The following is a 25054-nucleotide window of genomic DNA, read 5'->3' as shown; positions in this document are numbered from 1 at the left end:
GCAGTCCCTGTGCTTCATCTGCAATTGCTCGATCCTCTCCAGCCTGCTTTCCAGGAAAACAGTTGTCTTTGTCGTGGGAAATGCATGCTGCCGTGGTCAGTCCACTGTATCTGCTGCAGTCTAGAAGCTCAAACACTGCATTCCCTTCACTTTTTATTCCTTGGAAGTGATTCAGGATTCTGGATTTGGTACTTGAAGAGCCTTTCTACTGTAGCAAATCTAAATTTTTTGTCCCCCTGCTCCCACTCAAAGGGGGAGGGACTGTGCTCATTTGAGCTGTTTAATTGCAATACCCTTAATCCCTTGAATAACTCTTTTAGACTTCAGACTCCAAATCATCGTAGTTGCTAGATGCTTTACTTGGCACTGCAAATTTGGGTCCTAGGTGATGTGAATGTTTACCTTTCAAAGTAATAGGGAAGGTCTATTTTCACAGCTCTGCACTGTTTCTTGCTGAGGAGGAGCTGCCCTGCAGTGATTTTCAAGAGTTTGTGTGTTAAAGGATTTCCCTTATGAGGTGGTAAAATCACTATGGGTTTTTTTTCTACCTTCACATGAATTCCTTTGCTGTCTCCACTGTCCCTCCCACCTCCATTTTAATCTAATTTCGATCATGGTGAGCTTGTCAGAAAGAACTTCTTATCCAGTGATGACTCCAGAGGGGGAGTGTATCAGTGAATTGGTTAGCTTTAAGTTTATCCTGTGGGAGGTTCTGGCTTCTTGATTTATTTGTGCCCTGGATTGATTGATTGAAGATACCTTTAAATTCTAGAAGGAAATACTACGTTTATTCTCTTCAGAAAAAGAACTAGCTTGCTTTGCTGTACTAAACTGACCTTGAAGAGAAAGGACAGAGCAGTATTCAAGCTATACTGCAGATTTGTCAGCTTAATTGAGGAATCAAGTTGAATTAGTTATCACCTTAGTTAAATGTTAGTCTGGACGTTTTCCAAAGTTGAAAATATGTACATAATGAGACCCTAAAGTAAATACACCTGCACTCCAATTCAGAGTTATTATATGTGATGCTCTCAGCTATAAAATATTTGGAGCAGTGTTGCCCCTGCTGGCTTGTTGTTATTTCTAAGCATTTTAATTTTTCAGTATTGCATTAGTCGCCCTTGTGTTGTTTGCTAAGTCATGGTACATGCAATGGTTTTGAGAGAAGTATCATTACCAAAGTGAAACAGGCTGTTGATGGTGGCTTTTGCAAAGTGTGATGGTTGCAATTTGGTTGCTACTTTTGAAGAGTTTTTATTTAAAAGCATGAATGTCTGGGAAATCCAGTTGGTGAAATCTTGATGGTTGATTTATAGGCCAAACTTTCTGAATGTATTAAAAGTAATTCCAAATGAAAGTTTTATAAAACAGCAAATAGGGATTTTTCTATTCTTTTGTCTCAAGTATTGTTATTTAAAATGTGGTGCTATGTTAAAGGATTGTCACTGCCTGTGGAAGGATCGTTGTCCAGGTAAGTTAAACCATAACAACAAAATAAGTGTTTTATTTGTTTTAGGGTTAATCTAATCCAGTTGACTCCAGATACAATGAAAACTTTTCAGTAGTTTCCATAAGATTAAACACCAAGAAAGAATAATTTATTGAAATAAAATGAGAAAAATATGCAGAAATATTAATGATCCCACTTTCAGATCCTAAGTCTGCTCGGTGTCCACTGAAGTGCCTCTCACAGTTTCTATTTCATTCCAGTGGTAGTACAGAGTGGTATTTCATATTGAAGGCATAGCTGGAAATCTCCAGATGCTGTCAGCTGAAATACTGAAGAAAAAACTGTTGATACAAACTTCACAGTTAGGGCTACAGTCAGATTTCCAAGCAACTAATGGATTAGTTGCTTTGCTAAGCATGAACCCTTTTTTTTTTTTTTTTTTTTCTCACCTTTTCATCAGATCTGTAGTCACAGTACTTGCTGTTAATTATTGTATGCATTTGCCTGTAGTGGTAGATCAGTGTGTTTAATACAGTGATTTAAGGGCTTTTTGACAGAATCCTTCATGATGGATTGCCTATTCCTTCAGCTGCTTATTACCAATTTGTAGTATTTGAAGCTGTAGTTCTGAACACTCTCCACCCCAGCAACAGTCCCGTGTGGCTTATACAGGAGGTACTACAGCCAGTGAGATTTATACAGGATAGGAAGTAGCTGAGGTTTTCAGCCTGGTATTTCTGTAAGAGCCTAGAGTGAACAACTTGTGTGTGTGATGTGCATTTTAAGTGTAATAACTTGTCTGTCACAAAACCTTGTGAGTGCATTTAAAAAAAAAAAAGTAAACATGTTTATTGGGTAAACGGTTCTGGTAATGGTAGCTATTTTCTGACATACGTGTGTGGGTTTGCATTCTTTTTTTATAGTTGGAAGAGTCCTTGTCCTTTGCCTGCAGTGGGCTTGATCCAAAGTCTCATGAAGCCTTTGGGCTTTGATTCAGACTTCACGTTTGCCGTCTGGTCACAAGGCATGGGTGTAAAAGGAAACGAAGACTCAGGACACTTTCTGTAAATCATTTATATCACCTGTGCCATAATGTGAGCTAGATCTCTTTAGTATGCACTTAGGAGAGATGGTAAGGGGCAGACAGTACTCTGTGAAGTATATTGTATTGTAATATGAATTTGTCATTGTTTTTAAGATTGTCCTAAAAATAAAAAAGGACAGTAGAAAAAAATTATTCTGATTTTGCACATGGAAAAAATTAAACAATACCATCTGTTCTTATTTGCATTTGTGTCGTTGATTGTGTGTGTGATCTAGCTGAAAAAGGTAAACTGACACTGTTTTGTTTCGTTATCTAGACACACTACTTCGGCCTTTGGTTTCTCAGCAAGAGCCAGCAAGCCCGCTGGGTTGAACTGGAAAAGCCTCTGAAGAAGCAGCTGGACAAATTTGCCAATGAGCCTTTGCTTTTCTTTGGGGTAATGTTCTATGTGCCCAGTGTTTCCCGACTGCAGCAGGAGGTAACAAGGTATGTGGTTTCCTTCTGTTCACACTATTGTGATATAGGTGGGAGGGAATGGACAGTTGCTCTGTTTCTGGCATTCAGTATTTGCTCGGGTATCGTCTGGTCTTTTCTGATGATTTCCCAAATAGGAAAAAGTGTGAGAAATCACCACTTGACTGTATTGGGGGGGCAGTATTGCTGGATGATTATACATGACCAGCTGTAGAAACAAAAACGGAATAATAGGTATTTGTTTAAAAACCTGACATAAATTTTAAAAGGGACTATGGTGACCATACTCTTTTTCTGTAACCTTCTGCTGATTAAAAGGAAGCCATAGGCATCTTTGGCATCTTTCTGGGTTTTGCCCATCCCACTCCTGGTTTTTTTTTTTCCCCTTACGCTTCACAAAAGGATTAAGATTGTTAGAGGGTATTAGTCCTTTAATTATGATCAGGGTGTACCTTTGCAAACAACTTCAGTGGGAATTACTCTTTTATTCACAGCCCTGTGCTGCAGTTGTAACAATGCAACTGTTTTGAGGGGCTATTCTTGTAAACCACATCACTGTGTGGTTTTTGCACATCTGTGCTGTATTTAAATAAAAAAAAAAAAAAGAGAGAAAGGAAAAAAAAGCCCACCTCACCCAAAAAGGGGTGGACTTGTTTTGTTTTTAACCAAAATTATTTCATTTATCTGTTCTAGAGCAAAGTTGCATCAGCACAACTTGAGGTAAAGCCTGGAATAAGTAGGTGAGGGCTACAGGGTGGCAGAAGCCTCCACACTGAAAAAGTGTTCTGTTGCTGCAAACCTGAAATTCACCATGTAGTCATCATGTCTAAAAAAGATGTATAAATAGTGGAGAAAGAGTGGCTTTAATTCTAGAAGGTGTGCAAGATGTGAAGCCTGTTTTTGTATTGTAGATTGTGTATTTTAAAGGATTTTTTCTTAACACTGAACTGGAGGATCAACTTCGGTAGGATGCAAAAGATTTGATTCTTAAAATGTCAGCTGTCAAGCAGTCCCTTGACTACTGAATATGCAGAATTCTTGCCAAACAGTGGGCTGAAAGCATCAGAAAATTTAAATTTCCCTGGGAATGGACTGAACATCAATGCCTGTCTGTATCTGTGCGTTCCTGCTTTGTACGTGTTGGGAGAGGGAAGCCTCATACCTTTTCCTTCAGAATTATTAACGTGCAGTCAGAATGTCTGAAACGTTCTGTTGTTCGCTTTTGTCGGCCCAATCCTGGCATAGTTGTGTGCAAGGAAGCATTGTAGCTACTTGGATGCTATTATCTCTTCAAGCTGCAGCCTGCAGTGCTGATTGCTCATTCATAGCTCACCTGCAGAGGTGTATTTGCTCATTCTGCCCAGGTTGGCAATAACAAAACATTTCAGTGACAATTGAACTTCGCAGCACTCTCAGTTGGAGTGGCTGCTGAATTGTTTCTCTTTCTGAAGTGATTGATAACATAAGCTACAGAGTCTTATAAGTGCCTCTTACGTTTCTTTAAATGTCTGTAGCAAAACCAGCAGCTTACTAATGGATCTCACACACAGAATAGCCTGTTAAGATTTTTTTATTATTATTTTTTTTCCCCCCTGAAGTGGAATTGCTTCACTGTAGATGATGAGATGGCAGCAAACCTTCAACCGTGCAATGCTAGGTAGATGTGGTAAATCTCATGTTTGAAGCAATGAGTGTGGGGGCATGGAGGACTCTTCTGAGACAAATGGTGGGGAAAGGCTTAGTCTAAAGTGTGATTAGATGGAGAGATGGGAGGGGTTTGGTAATTTTATTTTTTTTTTTGCCTTTCCTCTTGGTAGACTGATAAAACTTTTTTTTTTTTTAAATTGAGACTGGCTACTTTGAGGATTAGGCCTGATCATGATACGATTACCTGTGATGGTGAGGTAGGCACTAGACTCACCCACTCAGTGCCTATGTATTTGACTTCTATTTACATACAAATGACAAATCTCTCTTAAATGCAAAACTCGTGATCAGACACTTCATCTCCTTCTGGGAAGCTGCAAAACCACCACAAACCAACCAACCCAACCCCAAAACAAAAGCATCACCAAAGGCTGAAGCTGTAAGCTAGGGACAGCACTGCTAGCAGTGAACCTGTTACCTTTGTAACCTTCTCTTGGTGGAAACATCTCCAGCCCTGAGGTTGCCTGGCCATGTTTGGAGCTTGAGGTGAAACCCATCTCTCAGTCATGGCTTTTAGTTAATTGTAGACTCCAGAATTTCCAGGGTTGATTAATATTCCTTGAAGATGATGGAAAGTCTTCTGAGAATACTTTAGCAAACACATAATCCACAAGCATTCAAAAGCCAAGGAATTGGTTTACTGAGATGGTTTACTCTGTGTCTGACCTGTAGCATTATAGACTTTGGCTTGATAGCTGGTTTTGAGCAATTTGTCCCAAACTGAATACTCCTCCCTGCTTCCAGCAACTGCAGCCCCCCACACCTCATGTGTGAAGTGGGAAAATGATCCAAGGTTTTTAGGTTTTGTTGGTTGAGAGGAGCATTACTTGTGGGGTTGGTCGGTGGCTCTGAGGCAGTGTTCCTTAATCATATTCATTTGAAAGACCATCTGACTCTTCAAAACAATCTGTCGACCATTTTGTATTCTGCTATTGTTTGGCAATTAAGTCCAACAGGAGGAATCCTTGTACAAATAAGACAATTCATATTTAGGTGAAGCCATAATAATTTATTTATAAAATCATGACTTCCTTATATTTTATTGTTACTGTTGGAAGTCTAAAATGCTAATTATGCCTGCAGGCTCCTGGATTTTAGTTGCCTGCAGGCTCCTGGATTTTAGTTGCCTGCAGGTGTTGTTAGTGGTCAGGAGCTCTTCATGGTTTTGCTGGTAACTTTCTGTATTGCACAAGCCAAATGTGGATGCAGAAATAAGGGTGAGTAACACTACTCCAAGTACTATGTCCTCCAGTGATAAACACACTCTATGGAAACCCATCCATATGTGACATGCTGGTAGAGAAGTAGAATAGTAATCTAGTAAGAATTCCGTGCTGTCCTTCAGAGGTACAATATGGGAGTGTCAGTTGACTTGATGAAGCTAAACGCAAGTAGCAGTGCTAACCATAGAGTTGCAGAGCAGTTGAGGTTGAAAGATACGTCTGGAGATTGTCTGCTCAGAGCACAGTCAGCTAGAGGCAATTGCACTAGGACTGTGTCCCACTTGGTTTTGAATATCTCCATGGATGGAGAGACTCCACACCTTCTCTGGGAAACCTGTTCTAGTGTTCAGTCACCCTTGCAAATAAAGGAGGAGGTTGTATGTTTAGGAGGAATTTCTTCTATTTCAGTTTGTGCCCAAATGACCTCATCATTTCAAAGGTGTGGATGGGTATCGAGTGACTTAATGGGTGAATGGGTTACCTGGTTTGGCCATGTAACTGGTTATTGAGGACCTGTAGAGCTGCAGGTCCCTGTCACATAAACACAAGCACCGCCATGACTTAATGTGGGATGCCTGTAGTTAATTTGTAAAAGGTATTTCTGATAATATGGGAAAGAAGGACCTGTGGGATCCTTGGGAAAGAAAATGAAAAGACAAGACTGCCAGAGCAGTTTATTCAGCTAACAGCTCTTTGAAGTCAACCTCTGAGCCCTGCAAGAAAAGGATGAGGCAAAGTGTACTCTGGGGGACACATTGGTTGTTGTAGTAGGTCAGATCTGACTCTGTGCCTAGCAGTTCTTTGCTTCTTTTTTGCAAAATTGACCCTTGCTTAAAGATGTAGATATTAGCGGTGTGCGGTTTTTTCCCCTCCTCAGAGGAAGTGAAGTGCAACATTGGGACAGGATAAGAAGTGCCAGCAGGACATCATCAGTCTTGTTCCATGAGTGATTTTGAGTGCAAATGGTGAGGCTTCTCAGGATGGCTGTGTTTCTTGACCTATGACAGAAGCTTCCTGTGGATGTCCTAGGGAAACGTACAGAAAGCAGCCACCAATCGTAGAGTACCTGTCTCTTCTTTCTGGTCATGGCAATGCAATAAATGTTAGTGCTCTGCCTTCCTTTCAACGTAATAGCATTGTACTCTTGGCATTGGGCACTCTCCTAGGAGAGCTATTTCTTACCTTCTAGTCCTCTTATTGCTGTACTCTTTCTACTCTGTTTCTTTTGTTTTGGGTTGAGGCTCCCATCTGTACATATCCCCTGTTCTTAATCCTGTCTCCTCCGAGATCTCAGTGACTCCAGCATCTCCCCAACATCTGCTCTTGGCATTCTACCTGCCCCCAGTCCCACAGACATCTTCCAGGGAAAATTATTAATTAAAGCCCCATGATAATTTTGTCAGGTGTCAGTAGGAGTTTCACCATGTTGTGATTGCCATAGTTTGAAAATTTCTAGAAGAATCTATGATAAACCAAATAAAAAAACCCCAACCAACCCACCAAAAAACCACCTCTCTCCAGGCTTGATGGCAACTACAGCAGGAGCCATTTGGGTGGGATTATGGGGGTTGGCACATTAGCAAAAGGCATTTTTCATGGTAGGCTACTTAGACAACCTCTTTTTAGTCATCCAGCTGTTCTCAGAGTGAGCAGCCATCGCAGGTGGAAATGCTGCGCATGCTTTTGGCATATTTAAAGCACCTGGGATCTGCATACTGTCTGATATAAAGCAGTCTTTGTGATGCCCTGTAGAGCAGATATTTGCATAGATTAGAAATATAAATCTGCCTTTTATTTTCTGCTAACTCCTCAGAGGGGAGGCATCCTTTCAACCATTTATTTTAAAAAAAGTCTTTGTACAGTGTCTAAAGCAAACAAGCTTGCTTTCACTGTGCTCTTGTTCCAAAACCAGAAAACCCACACACTCTTGTAGCTTTCTGAAAATGTGGGTGCAATGCTGCTTTCTGCACAAGTATCAGACAATCCATGGCCGCCTTCCCCCCCCCCAGTTCTAAGGGAAAACTGAAGTTACATTTTGGTTCCCCACAGTATCTCTATCTTCACATGTGATACTGCTGTGCCTCCTGTGAAGGAATGAAGCTGTGCTTTGCTCTGGTGTTCTTTCTTCTTTCTTGGAAGAAACTTTCAAGTATCTCACTAAGTTGTCTGTACCCAATAATATCCAATGATGTTTGTGCTGTTGCAGATTGGAGCATACTCCCATGAAATGCGAGCAGTTCCTAGTCTGGATGCCACCAGTGGGGCTGGGTCCCCGTGGGGCTGTGCATGGTAGGTCTGGTATGCACGACTGTGTAGGGAGGGATGTATTCCAGCATCTGCACTGTGCTGCATTGGGCTTTTGCCCCAAGTTCAGCTGTCAGCTCTGCTTTGTCCCTGAAGAACATGCTGTACAGCTTTCCTGTGGAAAAAAAACAGAGTGTTTGGAATGGGATGGCTGCACCTGCAAAGTGTGGGAATGAATGCATTTGCAGGTGGAAAATTAGAGCCTGTGGCTGCCAGGCCTGTTTTCTGGAGGGCCTGTCAAAAATCAACCTCAAACTTATCCTTCTTTAACCAAGTGAATGTTTATTTCCTCTGATGTTTTGCTGCCTTATCTTTTTCTTCACCATTTCTTGTAGCTGGTTTTTTCTGTTTATCTTTTAAGGAAATATTTCTTCTTTGCAATTCCCCACCTTTCCCTTTCTTTATTTTTCTTCAAGTGTTAGGTGAAGAATTTTTAAACAGATGTTCTTCTAAAACATACAGAGCTACAGACTCTTAGGACTGTATGAATTTTTAAATCACATGTGGATAAAGTAGAGGGGAAAGAATTAGTGTCTGACCGCTTCATATTTGCAGGGAAAAAATGTTCTGGCAAATCTACTTTTTTTTTGTTTTAATAAACTCTGGACTTTTTTTCCTTCCCCTCAAAAACGTCCTTCTTAAAAGTTTCGCCTACTTGAGCTTATCTTTGCTTTTAGTCTGCTTTGCTTTATTTTTTTTGAACAAGCTAAAGTTTCACATTCTCCTCTGTTGCTAGCTTTTAATACAAGTACAATCAGCTGGAGTTTTGTACCAGTCACTGCTGTCTTTACATGGTGCTTTTAATTGCTGTGTTAAGGCTGGATATCACACGTCCTCCTGTGCCAGCCTGGTTTTGTGGCAAGCTCAGTGATGTGCAACTCCTCCGGCTGTTACTACACTTCTAGTAGACCAATAGGATTTTTTTAATGCCAATGGTTCTTGAAAATTCAGCAATGCTTGAAATTTTTTTTTTTCCTATGAAAGTACAGAGAAATATCATGCCGGATGGGAGGAGGAGAGAGATATATGGTTAAGTTGGATGGGTCGGCAAAAGAGTGAGAACGGAGTGAGATATGGCAAGTGGGAAGGTGAAGTATTTAAAAAACAAAAGGCCAGAGTTTGCTCTCTTACACCTGGAGATTTAAGTCAGGATTTAACCATTCAATATTACTAGTGTAACTGAGTGGAAAAAAAGATTGGTTTTCAGGCAGCACAAGCCTTACTGCCTTGTGCAAATTTGTCTCTTCCCAAGAACCTCTGCCATTTCATGTTTACAGCGTACTTCCCAGCACATGTTTTAAGAGCATACCTGCTTTCTTGGAAAGATGGTACCTGGGAGCAGGCAATGTAGCTTCCAGAGAAATGAATGCAACCAGTTGCTTGTTGCTGTCTTTTCTGGGAAATGTCATAACTATTGTCAGAACATGTGCCGATCAGCTGTGCTATGCTTACGGAGCAGCTCTGCTCACACCCTGCAGGAAAGGCCATGACACATTGCACTAGAAAGAACTATGTGGCTTGTCCAACTGAAAAGATGATGCACCTCTTCACTAAAAAGCAGGACTGTTTTCTTCAACATAAATATGATATTAATCATCAGAATATTTCCATGGTTTTAACTATTTCTAGTTAAACGTCTCTGTCGGTTTGCTTTGTCTGTTTCTTATATTGGACTGGATCCTTGCATAGCATAAACCAGTGTAGCTCCTTTCTTCTAATAGAGTATTTTCAACTTTATAATTATATATATTTTATATATATCATATTCCTGTTTTATAGAGAGCTATAGGTCAGTGGACTGTAATTTTAAATGATTCACATGAATTAAGACAATCACTGCTATACATGGAAGTCGTATCAAATGAACAGAAAAGGACAGGATGTTCTGTCAGAATGGCAGACCTTAGAAATGGAAGATAATTTCATCCAGTGAATCCTGTCAAACCGTTTCTTCTCAGCTAAGTGATTTAGAGAGTCAAATTACTGGATAATTTTTACAGGGAAATAGTGGGGAACAACCGTGAAGAGGCATGGGGTGCCGACTGACCTACATGTGGTGGTACTAATTATTTCTTTTCTAACTGAGGAACTAATACACAGTGCTGTAGGTAGGTGCTGTGTTGTGAAACTCAGTAAAAGAAGAGTTAGGACAAGTACCAATGTAAAATCTTATTCATGACAATATTCATGAGACACTGTGGTGGGGTCTCCCAGAGGAATCAGCAGCTCTGGAGCTGAAATTTTATAAATTGATAGGAGGCAAAGAAATTTCTGCTGGAACAGAACCCTATTTTGGTTTAGACTGCAGTTGCCAGCCTGCCTGACCCTACAGGTCTCGGTCCCCATCAGTCCTGGTGCTGATCCTCTCATGACTGGAACTGCACCGTGTCTCCCAAGGCTGGGAGAAAGGCAAGCTCTGGGATTCATTGCTAGGTGGGGGTAGTTGTGAACCCACAGGGAGTCCTGAGTCCCCAGGGATCCCAGCTCTCTTCTGTTGGACAAGACTGTGGATGGATCCTGAAGTAACTTGGTAGTGTTGACCTTTGTGTTTTTTCTTCAGGCCGCAGGAATTTGGGACTAAACAGCAGTGCTCTCAGCCACCCCAGCTGGAGTCAGGCAGGGGAGCAGCTCTGGAACTGTTTGCAAACTAGATGAGTCTTAAGAGCCCTGGGTGGCCACCCAGGCTTAGACAGTCTGGGGTATTTGCATTTTGGTGCTCCTTTGATGGTTTTATTGTTTTGTTTTAATTATTAGACTTTTTTTAATATTAGTGGCTACTGCAGCATAAAAACCCACACATTAGGTTTGTAGCCTGCCTGGTTGTAAACAAGCTGATACTTAATTAGCTTTAATGTTGTTTTTAGAAGACAGCAACAACAAATAACGTGCAGTATTTGCTTGGGTCTTATGTTCGTATTATTGCAGCATATGTGTTGTTTTGCTTTTCAGTGATATTCTTGAGTTGGTTCTTTTTGGATATGTATTTTAGTGGATGTTTAAACTTTGACTTAAAAATAAGAACTTCTTCAAGGCAGGCCTAAGATTCAACATTAATTCTTTGTTTATAAAATAATTTGCTGAGGAGGGCAAACCCTTCTCCCAGCTGACTTTCTTCAGTGAATGGGGAGCTTGTTCTCTGAGTGTTGGTTATTGAAAGCTGAGCTCTTTGTGCCAGATATTTTAAGAAACTGTTGACGCCTAGATCTAATCTACTACATTATACCGTGCTTTTAGACCAGAAAGTGAATGTGTTTTCATGTGTGTGGTTGGGCAGTACATATGTAGCAATTCTAAAAAAATAGTGTTGCATAACAATAAATACAGTGTTGGATACTTCAGCCTGCATTCTTGCTTTAGTGTGCTTTGAAGGCAATGGCTGTGATGGTTAGAAATGTTGTAACAAGAATGTCTTGGCATTAAGCACTATCACATTTACATCTGATCATGAAGAAATAATACTTATTTTATGTTCTGGGGCTTATTCATGTGTTCTTACATATCACTCTCCTGATGGAAACTATTTGTATGTCCAATTTTAGTAGAAAAGATACTTGTGGAGTACTCTAGACTTTTTATGGGGTCCTTTAAATGGCAACAAAGGTTACATTTTGAGTTTCTACTCTTCTTATATGGTAAAGATACACCATTTACACACAGTGCCGGAGCTTCCTCACTGGTCTTAGGTAGACCAGCTTAAATCCTTCCATGCCAGTCATGCTGGTGGAGGCATTTGCACTTGGGAAAAGGCACTTTGTATCTTCCTTTCGTGCCCACCTGGGCACATGTGCTGTTAGAAACACTTGTTGAACCTGTATGTTGGTTGGGTGGCCTGGGCTTGCATTGAATGCTGAACAGCCCTTGCTGACTCCTGCTAGGGGATGAGGAATGTGGATGGCTTTTACCATAGTTGGGAACCAAAAAAAAATTATTTTTTTTTTTTTAAATTCTGCACCTTGGTAGAAGAGTACAATTTTATTGTCCATGCCTGTGATTTTTATTATGTTAGGATTTTCCTTAAACTTTGCAGCTCTTGAAATGAGGTAATGATATGAATTTCAGTCTGGGATTTTCTTAGATGTTCAAAACAAAACTCAAACTAGATTGGTAACACAGCAATGAAATAAAGGCTTAAGAGATATAACTCCAAGTACTCGATAGCTTTCAAAAACCAGAAGGAAAAAGAGCACCTAGTTTTAACAAATAAAGAAGTATCATTCTTCAATAATAACATGGCTTTGAGGGGGATCGATTCCTGGCCCGTGAAACTTGAGAGATGATAGTACATTAATTGTGCATCCATTTCAGAAGTGCAGAGGGAGCCAGATGGATAGAAAATGCAGGTATGTGCAGCAGGACAGAGGAGGAATCATAGAAGGGATCCATAAGGGCCATTGAGCCCAACTCCCTGTTCCGCGCAGGACTACCCGAAACTAAACTATATCCCTAAGAGCGTTGTCCAGACGCTCCCCGAACTCTGACGGGCTTGGTGGCATGACCACTGCCTTGGGAAGTCTGTTCCAGTGACCAGCCACCCGCTCGGTGAAGAACCTTTTCCTAGTGTCCAACCTGCACTTCCCCTGACTCAGCTTCATTCCATTTCCTCATGTCCTGTCGCTGGTCACCAGAGGAAGCAACTGTTTATGGTTAGGACACAGCTGCAAACCATCATGTTAAAAATGTGTCTTGAATTGCATAGAACAGTCAGGACTGAACCTTCATTCCAGAAAGAAGAGCTGAAGGTCCATGAGACTGTTTGAACCTGGTACTTAGGACATTTTATGATCCTTAAAGAGAAGGAAATAAATGAAGCATTTTGAAACTTGCTTTGGAGGTCTAACCAACTTCTGATGCAGGGGAGAGAGCCTTCTGCCTTCCTGTAAGGAAATGAAAACCTTTTGAGTGGCCTATATGTTTATTCTGTGATATCTGACAGTTGAAAGGATGCTGAGCCTAGAAATCTGGTCTTCTGTTTTTATCAGTGACGCGCTTGCTTTATGTAGGAAGCTGTGTGTTTGCATGAGCCACACCTACTGCTTTTTGTTTCTAAGCCCATGAGGAAGCTGTCCTCACTGCTGTTAGCGATAAACACTTGTGTTATGTGGATCGCTGGCACAACCTGGAGCATCAGTTCTATTTAAATCCTGTCCATCTTGGCCCTTGGCTTTCCCCTGTTAGATTTCCCAGTGCCACACACACATGAGGTTGTGTATTTTTAGCTGTAGCAATTGTTAACAGTCATTTAGTGTGTGTGTGTTTATGAAAAAGCAGTTGAAAGTCTGCCTGGATGATCTGAACATGTCCCCTGTTCCTTTTTTGTGTTTGTAGCAGGTTATCTTAAATAGCGATTTTAAATTGTGCTGTAATTGGCAGTAGAACAACTTTATGAAAACTGCAATTTACTTTTTGGAATGGAGAGTTGCGTCCTGCTTTCTTTGTTTTAAGGTGAAAGGATAAGGGTATGGATAGTAAGCTGCTGCTTACACAGCTGGAGGATTTGTCAGAAGAAGTTGTATTTATCAACATGGCCCAGCTAGATCCACTCCCGCTTGAAGACTCTACAAGAAACCTTCAGCTACATATTTACTCTCAGTGACTGTCAGGCTTAAGATAAGATGCGGAGATACAAAATGGCAAACAAAAAACTGACTTTGTTTTATTAAAGTTTCATTTCTAAACAAATACTATTCTGTAGACTCAAGATTCAAGTCTAATGCTTCCTGACAGATGCCATCACCATGATGGACGGGGCTCCCTGCCACTTTCGTTGCCTTCTCTCTGAAGCAAAGACTGAGCTTCAGTCAGGAGGTTTCTGTAAACTTAGTGAAGAAGTTTCTGCTGTAGTGGCTGCTGAGAGTCATCTCAATAGGATCAATTTTGACGAATTTTGTTCTCTGAGGTTGTTAGTATATTGTCATCTTCTTATACCAGACACACAAAACTAAAAGCAAGTAGAGGGATTTTTTTTCCTGAAAGGCAGAATTGCTCATTTCATTTAGACTTCGTTGCATGAAAAGAAAAGATAATTTGAACTAAATTAACTGTCACTACATTTGAGGGTGAAAAAGCTCTTTATTTCTTGGTGCACATACGCTTCTTTAAAGCGAAGATACTTTTTTAAAAATCTCTTTTCTCTTTGTTTCATTTACTACTGACATCAGGAAGAGCACTGAGATTACAGTACCTGAGGTTTTCCTGTACCTTAAAAAAATGAAACAGCAGCAGAAGCAGGAAAAATGTAGTTCCTTGGCTTTGCTATGCAGCAGTTACAACATATAAAAAATTTGTAAGGACAATATTGTTTTCAAATGGGAATGCTACTACGTGCTGAAACACCAGCAGCATTTCAGGGCATCTGCTACATTGTCTTTTCAGTGTTTCTAGTGGTCTCAAACTGCATCAAAGGGCTTGATTCTGAGCTGCTAGGTGGTGTTAGTCAGGTCTCCCATTGGGACTGGCCACAGGTAAGAATATTTAGGGTCTGGAAGCACTTGGTAAGTGTGATAGTGGATGCAGTTCAGTTTTGTGGGCGTGTTGTTACATTACATCAGTATAAGTGTTGTATATACAGGCATCCCTCTGAACTGGTTGGTTGCACAGAGCAGAGGACTTGGTTTGTAGCAGCATGGAGGAGATGCAAGAAGTAATTTTGCTAGCCTAAAAATAGCCCATATTTTAATACACTTTTGTGAAAATAAACAAGCCCATGGAGTTCTAGTATCAAACAAGTGACATGCTGGTACTAGAACTGTTTCCTTTTGCTTCCTTAATTGAGGAGAAGAAAGAGAAAAAGAAAATAAACTCTTGTTGCCCATAAAGTAGAAGGAACATTTGCATAAAATGAGGCAGTTTCAAAGTAAAGGCCAAATAATGCTTGGTTACTTACGAAAGCTTATCATCCACTTCACTTGCGATTGTCCTACAAAGGCCCTGCCCAGCTTCTCACAGCTGGGTTCTGACCTGTTACATTAGGGTGTCATTAAGCCAAGCTTTTTTGGGAGAAGGCATTGTGTGTATTTATTAATCTATTTGTCAAATTTTTAGGCAGAAGAAAGGAGCGAGTTATTTCAGCAAATACCTATTTGTAATTTCTCACTTGTGGCTAGCAGTGAGGAGTTTGGGAGTCTGAATACGTAATGTCTGTTCTCTTCTTCTTCTATGAAATTGTAGTATAATAGCTATAGAGATAGTTACTGTCATGGAGTGATTTTGCTGTCCCTAGGAAAAAAAAAAAAAAAAGATGTAAACCAAAAAATTTGAGAGAGCAGGAGAAAGGATAAGTGGGAAAATTGAAAACACTTGTCATCCCCAGCTGCTTGAGTCACAGAAGTGCCCATCAGCCTTTATGCATCACCTCAAATGAAGATGAAAAGGATCATTCCTCTTCTAATCTGTGAACTGTGCCACTCACTGCCTTTGTCATTTAGGCTATTGCAAAGTGCTTGACTGCCTTTTTTCCCCCTTAAGGTGCAGTAGCAATGTATATCATTGCAGAATGAGGTTGCCCATTCATTAAGGAGCACTGTGTACACAGTGAATATTATGGTGTACCTCGTAGGTCGGTATGCTGCTTCTGACTTATCTCCCAATTCCCAATGTAGTTTAAGGCGCTGGTTTTGACAAATGAATATATTACCTAGATTGGGACTAGGATTCTCCTGTTTATCTTCCCATGTGATGCAGTAGCAGTGACTAGCAGTTTCTACTTAGGGAAGTGCAGACTGCTACGGAATATACTACTTAGTCTTCATGACACAGACCAATCCTACCTCAGTCATGTAGTTTCTCCTGATGAAGCCTCAAGAATGAAGGTTGCTCTAGACTTCCTGTGTAATCAGTGAGAAGAAATGGGCATTTCCACAGCATGATTCAGGATTCCTCTGTTGTGCATTACTTTCTGCAGGTGATTCATTGTCTTTTTGTACTGCATGTTTTGAAAAGGAAACCGTGGCTCACTGGTTTTCTATTTAGAAGTCCCAGATAGATGTCTGAAATTTGGCTACAGAGTCAGAAAGAGGGTCAAACCAGTAGCAGCAACCTGTGAGCAAACAAACCTGTGCTTTTTGATTGCAGTTTCTAACTGCTTTTTAAATTTTGAGAATTCAGTAGGCAGTGGAAATCTTGGTTACAGTAGCACTGCCAGTCTTTGATTGAATTTATTGAATTTTGATGGTTGTACTGCAGGCTGGAGCAAACTTTTTCCCTTCTCTTGTAGCTGAGACACAAACCACAAAAACTAGTTCTGAACATACCCTTTTTCAGGGAGCTGAATACCTTTAATATTTTTTGCCTTGCTGGCAGGGTATAAAGCTAAAGGAGCTGCAATTGGATGTCAGTACAATCCTGAAGTCTGTGAATGTGTTTAAAAGAAGCATTTGTGTGGAGGCCCTTATGCAGCTGAAAATCTCAACAAGAATTTGGCAGAAATCTCAGTGTCAGAAGATGGCAGATTCCTGTGCAGTGAGATGTTTACTGGTTCACTGTTTTATCTTTGGCAGCTGGTTTTGCACTTGATATCTTCAGCTGTTTTTGAAGCTTTTACAAAGAATAATTATTCATTTCGTGAAATTGATCTACTTTACCAACCCAACAGGGCACTGATTCACGTATTTCTCTGCAACATCCTGTTGTTATCAGAGCTGTGTTCACTTTTGCAGGATTGCGTCCACTGGGATGTTAGAACTTCGTGGGCCATGGTTTTATTGCATGATTTACTGATGCATGGGGTGACTGTTTTCAACGATTCCTGTGAAAACACTAGGTCACCAAGCTCTTTGGGAGGTGGAAACAACCTGAGTTTTCCTGGTTTTGGCTGGCAGTGAGCACTAATGTAGGTCCTTCAACAGTCTTTTTACAGGAATACGAACTATTGATAGGTGGCAACTTCATTGTGTCACATTTCAAGCAGTGTTTTCTTATTACCAGGGCAGATTGCTGTAAAAGACATGAGTGAATGGGCTTTCTCAGACATTGATTATGTGAGGCTGGGATACTACCTAAAGGTTTTACTGATAGGGGGTTTTTTTTAATGGGTACCTTAATTTCATGAACAAGATTTCACTGCAGGCTACTGGAGCTGTTTGGGATTTTTTGGTTTTTTTTAAAGTTCTGGTTAAGCACACGTTCTGTAAGGTTGAATGTGTTCACTTGCTCTTTGAATAAAGTAACACCTGAATACACTTGCATGCTGCTCTGCACCCACAAACCAATCATTTTGTGATGTGCTTCTGGATGCTTACATATGCATACCGGTTGTTTACTGGTATATGTGTTCCCTCTGTTCGATTTCGCATCAGTGCACAGTGGTACATTTAACCAGAAAAGGCTGGTGGACTTCTGTCATTCTGGAGTTTAGAGCCCAGCTGGAGGAGAATATTTAAAGTACATATAGAAAAATGAGACAGGGCTTATGGGACATATACAAAATATTTTATTATTGAAACTGGCATAATGGGGTGGAGGGGAGCATGGAACAGTCAGAACTCTTCATGTTTGTTTTGTGTCCAAACAATAGTTTAGAGTTATGCCTGTATTTAGCTCAATTTTTAGAGAGAGTTATCTATTTATTTTCAGTGTTGCAGAGTATGAGCTAGAGTATACATATGTTCTAGTTAACTCACCACATTTTTTTACCATGATATTCTAACCTGCTTGGCCATTAACCTGGCTGGCTACCAGAAGAGTTTTCAAACTGTTGACTCATATTGCTTCCATATGTAACTTAAACCACCTTTTCCCACAGTGGAAACAGCTTGAAGGTGAGCTGCATTTTCTTTTCAGGGCAGGGAACAGCATATTTTGAACTGAGTCAACACATATGAGTAAAGAAATTAAATCTAAGCTATTATTAATTTTGGGGGGTCTAATCTCATTTTTGCTGAAATCTTTCCAAATCAGGAAAGACCAACAGGGTTTTTTGTGCTCCTCTTCCCCATGAGGTTTAGTAGTCTTCAGCATACATAACTATGGCTCATCTTTTCATTTTTACATCTCTATGAGGATGGATCTTCACAGCTGCCGTTACTTTTATGCCATCTAAGGATTTGCTCTGTGTGTGGGGGGCCTGATGTTTTGAGGATGTGACTAATTAAGTGGGAAATGACACATAGGCTGCATGCCATGTCATCTTATTGAGCACCTATATATAGGTGGAGCCTATGTGTGGTTAGACCTCCCATTCATAGTTGGAGCCCATGTTTTGTGTCATGCAGCAGAGGAGGAGGGGGTGATTGCTAGTAGAACTGCTCTGCAAAGGGATACAGAGTGGTACTCTGCAGTGTTATTTTTTTATTGGGGGTGGGGTGGGGGGTGATAGGGTGGAAGAATGAGAGTACTGATCTTCCTCTACAGCATTTGAGATCTATGTATGGAAAGCAGTATGTGGCGTTGCTGCAATTCACCTACCTGACTCAGTTCTACCTTGTGTTGTTTTTGTTTTTTGTTTTTTTTAAATTATCAAAAAAGAAAGTGAAGCCATTAAGAAAAAATAGTCTCCTGTATTGTAACCTTTGGATCTCTGTAGCCAAATGCAAGCATTTTGTTCAGGTCAGGAGACTTGAGCGCGTAGTTGAGCATGTATTTAAGCTTAACTGTGGGAGTAGTCTGAAGTCAGTAGGACTGCCATGTTGAACAGTAACGTTTCCTGTGTGTGCTTAAAACCCAAATCAGATGGATGCATAGCGATGTGGCTAAGAAACTTAATTCCCAAATGTTTTATTTTACTGTTTCCATGTAATATTTATGCTTGCATTGAATGTTGTTTTGCAGCTGAAAACGCTAAAATACAGATCTCTTTGCGTTGTATAATTTTCATTGTTTTGCTCTAGTTTTGCAATCCCACTCCAGCCTTTATGAGGATGAATGCTATGGTGGTGTCACCAGGGCCTGCTTTTGCTGGACTCCAGCTTGCAGAGACCAAACATAGCCTTGCTGAGAGAGGGGGCTTGGAAGACAAGAGAATATGGCTTCCCCATTTTAAAATTTTTTTTTTTTTTTGCTGTTTTTTTACTCTAAAAGGCATGTTGGAGTTTTGTGCTGTATAATTCTTTAGGCATTTGGATTAACTCTGATAAAATTATAGGTGGTTGTAAGGGAGTTTATTGTGCTTATAAATTGTACTGGGGCTCCCTGTAATTTGTTATAATTAATTCAAGAGTTCAAGGGCAGAAAATCAGGATCAGGTTGTGGCATGCCTTCCTTTCTTGCTAAAGCATGCCATTACTGGCCTTTTTATTTAAGGTTTAACTTTGAGTTTGTGGGTTTATTTGAACTTGGAGTATCCAAAAAGTATAATACGCTCTTAACAAAAAGTACAAGTACAGAGGATGGACCTGTTGTGGTTGGGGGGTTCCTTTTTAAATAGAGAGAAATTGGTGGATACTGTAAAGCTGCATTTGCTGGCTAAGCCTCTTGCAGGAGGAGTGCGTGTTTTGGAAGGCTTGTGTCATGTCTGCAAGCCGCAACAAGGCCTGGGTGCATGTCCGTGCTTGTGGCCCATCAGCAATGGCAGGTAAAGAAAAACACTTGCAGAGCGCTTCTTTACAATCCAAGCTCAGTCTTTTGCTGCCAACAAGAATGCTGAGTGTGATGCTGTTATCTCGGTTTAACTGCTAAGGGTTTCACTAGCCATCCAGTTAACACTGGACACCAAAGAGCCATGACACTGATACCAGGTTATACTGAGAGCAGTTGCTTATATATGAGAGGTTATAAAGCATGTGTTACCCTCCTACACAGTCCCGTGTCTGTTTGCAATACATATTTTATTTTCTTTTTTGAATGCTCAATTTTGCTGCACAAATTTGACTTCATTGACTGATTCACATCAGAAAAAAAGCTTATTGCTCCTAAAATCCTCATACTTTGTATTTACATTTGAAATCTGCCACCTGTGTAAAGAGTTGGTGGAGGTGGAGATCTGAAATTGTAATAGACTTTGTCTTTTTGGGAATGCATGCAAATGAACAACTCTTCAGTAGTAAACTGATGAAATAGAGGTGGTAAACAACAACTAAGCAGTGCAAAATTCTGATCAGACTATTTGTAGGTGCACAAAGGTTTTCCTGTTCTACTGTCCTTAGCCAGGAGTTGACTGTGTAGGTGGACCTTAACCTTTGGAAGACACTGACCTTTGGAGGGAACTTCACTGGTCAGATGTGGTAGCTTACCTTTCATTGTGTGCCTCATTGCAGCTCATGGAGCAAGCCAGCCATTGAGGCATCGTGTTAGTTGTCCTTATGTTCACAAGTTGCACATCAAAACAAATGGAAAGTGACCGTCAATGTGAAATTAGCCTGGTTTAGCCAAATCCCCTTTTCTCCCCTTCAGCTATAAACTGTTGCTTTTAAAGAGAGAGATTAAATGATGTGGAAGTAGGTGATAGGAACTGTGTTTTTGATCTGTCCTCTTTTTTCAGTCCTACATGTGAAAATGATGCTAACCCAGTATTGTTGTGTCTCATTAGAAAGGGGAAAAGGAATGACACAGATCTTTCCATGTATTTCATTTATTTTATTTTTAGTTTCAGTCATGTTTTCCATCCAGTTGCTGGAGGAAACCAGGATGTAGACAGTTGGATGCTGCTTTTAAACAACCTCATTTCTGAGTTACTTGAAGCTAACCTTGATCTACCTTATAAGGTTGTTATGATCAAGGAGTTCCTACCCTAGAAACTTACGCCTGTGTTTTTACTATTGGCATGGACAGTTTGAGTTTCTGAAGGAATTTCCTCCTGTCTGAGTGACAAAGGCTCTTTCGTCTCCTTCCCTTTTTTTCTTCCTGGCAAGTCTGCTGGTCTTTCTGAAGGTCTGTGACAGGGTGTGGTAGACTTGTTCTCAATAATACCCTTCCAAAAATATTACCCTTTAGTAGTGGAAGCACAGCCGTTGCTTTTTATATTCTACCACAAATCCCAGATAAATGGCTATTGTCTAGTACTGCGAAACATCAGACTTTCACTGGGAGACAAGTTGATGAAATTCCAGAGGAGCAAGCTGGAGATGTTCTGTTTATCAACACCATCTAATTTTTTTACAATGGCAAAGACAAAGGTTTAGCACTGCGTTACTGACAATGACATCATCAATGTATGTACCTCTTTTTTTTTTTTTAAAGTGCCTTTAGATTAAGATGTGCTGATTGAATCCTTGCATCTAAAATGTGTTTCAGCATGCTCAAACCCAGAAATCATAACACCGTCTTTGCCAATATACTGAACGCTGTATCTGAAAAGACCAGTCTTGTCTGCCTGCCTACCTTTCTTTCACGCCATATAAAATCCAGTCCAAGTTTGCAGTCAGTTTTTGTTGCAGTATACTGAGTGATGCACATGAAATAAGCAGCATCCAGTAAATAGTGCTCTGGATAGAGACTTCGGAACAAAACCTACATCTCCAAACCTACCTTGGTTTCCTGCCCAAGTTTATACAAGTAACTTCACCAGGCATGTGCCTCAGACACTCTATTTATAAAATTAGGCTGATGATCATCAATACTACTTAAAGCATGTTTTTCTCAGAAAAGCAACCAGTAAGAGTTAAGTATTATTATGATTGTCTCAAATATGTAATAAATAAAAATAACATTTTGGTCATTATCAGATTCCTTTGATCGCTCATTGAATAGCTGAGTCATTGGCTTATCTAACTCAAAGGCTGAGAAAATATGAGACTCCGTGTTTAAAGTAAAAAATGGGTTTCTCTTTAAAATGTAGCATATAGGTATTAACTGTTTCTAAATAGTATCAAAGCCAAGATCATGGCAGATTTTAAGGTGTGAGATGAACAATAGACACATCAATATCAAAGCTAATGCTTAAAATAATTTTACTAAATGATAAAAGGCCTCTGTTCTAAAGAAACTACTTCCCCTGTGGGCAGATTATTGCATAAATGTACATTGCAGCGTCTTTGCTCAGAAGCATATTACCATACTAAGATAAACCCAAATGAGCTGAGTCGGACTGTTGTTGTGATTCAGTGAGACTTTTATTGTGTTCCTAATTTTAGAAGATCACATTGTACTCTAATTCCATTTTTTGTTTGTTTTTGGAGTTGGAAAAGAGCTGAAGGTCTTGAGCTAAGCCACTTGTGGGCCAATCTTTTTCTCCTCTGAGTCTTAAAGACCTCTTATTTTGGGGAGATGAAATGGTAAAGCAGTTCTCATTTCCTCCAGAGAAGTTAAACTACATAGCTATGCAGTTATCCAATAGATAGGCTTGACGCCAAAAAGGTACCTAATGAGTTATAAAAAAGTTAGTCATGCCACTAATTGCATCATTAGAAATGATTTTAAAGGAATTGTACCTCTTGGGTAACTAATACATGTTTTGTAGTGCTTTGTGTATTTTGAGATATGCTCAAGGTAAATGTTTATTGGTATTGAAACTGTAATGTATTTATTCATACTGGCTTGAAATTTCCAGAAAAACACATTGATTAAAAAAAAAAAATTAAAAGTGTTTCCTGCTGTACTAGAGATAATGTGTATATTCCAAACCCTTCCTGTCCCTGAGGTACAGAGAAGGAAAGTAAAACCAGGAAAAAATAACAAAAATCCAGACTGATTACAGCACAGCATTCAAACACTATTAATCCTTATTATCTCGATCCCGTCACCTTTTTGTATAAACGTATAGATCTATGTATGTGTATGAAATACATATTTAGACTGTAAATCCCTGGGGCGATAAGCATTTTTTGGTCTGTTCTTGTACGTTTCCTAGCGGAGTTGGATGCTGCTTGATTACTAAGGCTACCAGGTCTGATAATATTGAATAATTATTAATGAAGTATTTGCCTTGCAGTTCTTCGTGGAAGTCACTGGTAGGAAAATTGTGAAGATACAGTGCACCAGTGCAATTACTCTGCAAAGCTACTCCATGTTCTTAGTTTTGTAAACCATCCTTTAATTTCTCTTCAAAGATCTCACTTCCAATATTGATCAGGCCAGGTTCTGCGTGGCTTGTGGTATCTGAAACGTTGGTTGTTGAATAAATCAGAAATCAGTAAAATTGAGTTATTTTCTGCATATGTAAAACAGCAACAGAGGTTATATATCGGATAAACAGTGGTGATGGAAGGATACAATGAATTCAGTGACACTATACAAACACCCACGTGCTTCTTTTGAAGTGACAGGAGAACAAACACGAATCCTGATCTTGGGAGGTCTGTGCAGAATTGTATGGGTGAATGGAGTTTCTTTATGTTTACACAGTATAGCTGAGTCTGAATCTGGGTGTTGCAATTAAATTTTAAACCCGTATCCTTATCTCCTGTTTACTGTTTGAGGGTTTTTTTCACTGATGTAGTATGGATTGCTAAAATGCAGATGTTGATTCTGGGGTTCAGATATTGTCTCATAGTTGTCCAGTTGCAGCTTATTTACTTTATAAAAGTGTGCTTTTTTTGATGCAATAGATGCAAATATACTTTTAATGTTTTCTGTGTTGGCTAAATAGAGTTGTGGGAAATGATATCCTTATAATTATGGCTTTGTTCAGACTTGTTGTCCACTCCCATTCCCCTTGGAATTAGCTACAGGCTGGCAAACTGTAGTAGCCTTTATTACATAGAATACAGAATAGCTCTGCTAAAAATGTTTAACCCAAAATGAGCAACGAAGGTGAGAGATTTCCGCTCTCAGCCCACTTAGCTATGGTGGTGTCTCTTCTGCTCCACACTCCCCTAGTATGCCATAATGGCTCTGCAATTAAAGCTTTGTAAGTCTTAATTTTGAAATTTTTGCCTTTTATTATTTGGGGGTGCAGATTGCAAACTTCTCTTTTGTTCAGTTTCCATATGCTGTCCCAACTAAACCACCTAATAGGAGGTTTATGAAATGCATGTTTTTATCTGCTGTTCTGGAACAACTTTCCTCAGTGTATCTATAGCTGAATAATTTTTAAAATGTTTGATTTCCCTCAAATTATAGATCTACTTCTGCAATCCAAGCGAACAAAGAGCAGTCTCAGCTAGCATAGTGACATAATAATAGCATTTAACGTAATTTCAGATGGAGGAGCCTCAAATCCTTGACAGAATATGGACCAATTTCTCCTCTCCGTTGTCTGGGCAGAGAGCCTGACCACAGTTTTGTAGCACGGCTGAGCCATGAATCTGTGGCTGGTAGAGCTAATAGAGCATTCTAGCAGAGCTTCCTCCAGGGTACACTCCTCCTCTTCCTTGACAGAGGGATTAGCCACTCCAGTTCCTGCCTTGTGAAAGGACATGTCCCAGTTTGTGCCTTATGTGGCCACAATGAAAGGAGGTGTCAGGGGACACCTTAGGTGGGTGACCCTCGGCACTGCCAGTCCAGGGGTAAAGATGAAGCTGGTACAGACCGTAGGTTTCTGCCTCAACCTTCTTTGGTTTATCTTGGCACTTCCATTGAAAAAGGTATCAGAGCCATAGCAGGTGATTGATTGCTTTTCAGTGCCATTGCTTGTGAAAGGTGACAACTTTCTCCATGAGGTTTTTCCTGATGGATACCTTAGTTAATGTCAGAGAGCTAATTATATATGTCTTTTAAACTCTTACTGCATGTCAATCTACAATATATAATAAATCCTAAACTTTTATTCTGCTACAGTGTTAGTAAATGCAATGCTGTACCATAATATTGTGGTATATTCCTATTAAGATTTTTAAATGTGATCTGTTCCTGACAATCAGGGTGAAACACCTGTAAGTGGGCATCTTTATCGCAAAGTGGGTGCTGACTGCTGTCTTGAAACAATTTTTCTATAGTATCAGTAACTAAGATTGCAACTAAAATCCCACATCGTTTCTTTTGAAAGTTTTGATCATAATATTTGATACTACAGTAACTGTATTGACATGGTATTTTTGATGA

The 25054-nt window shown here is 39.9% G+C and overlaps 1 protein-coding gene across 2 annotated transcripts in view; it reads left to right on the top strand.

Moving 5' to 3' along the window:
• The window catches only part of PTPN14 (protein tyrosine phosphatase non-receptor type 14), a 114330-nt gene that overhangs the window by 48790 nt on the left and 40486 nt on the right, over positions 1-25054 (top strand). For both annotated transcript variants that reach the window (XM_075749245.1, XM_075749246.1), the window contains exon 3: positions 2812-2981. In XM_075749245.1, the coding sequence (XP_075605360.1) occupies positions 2812-2981 (170 nt within the window). The remainder of the gene's footprint in view (positions 1-2811; positions 2982-25054) is intronic.

Source organism: Balearica regulorum, chromosome 3 (assembly GCF_011004875.1).
Source record: "Balearica regulorum gibbericeps isolate bBalReg1 chromosome 3, bBalReg1.pri, whole genome shotgun sequence".
NCBI lineage: Eukaryota > Metazoa > Chordata > Aves > Gruiformes > Gruidae > Balearica > Balearica regulorum.
The sequence above is the reverse complement of the archived record's forward strand: the minus strand, read 5'-3'. Positions and strand labels throughout refer to the sequence as shown.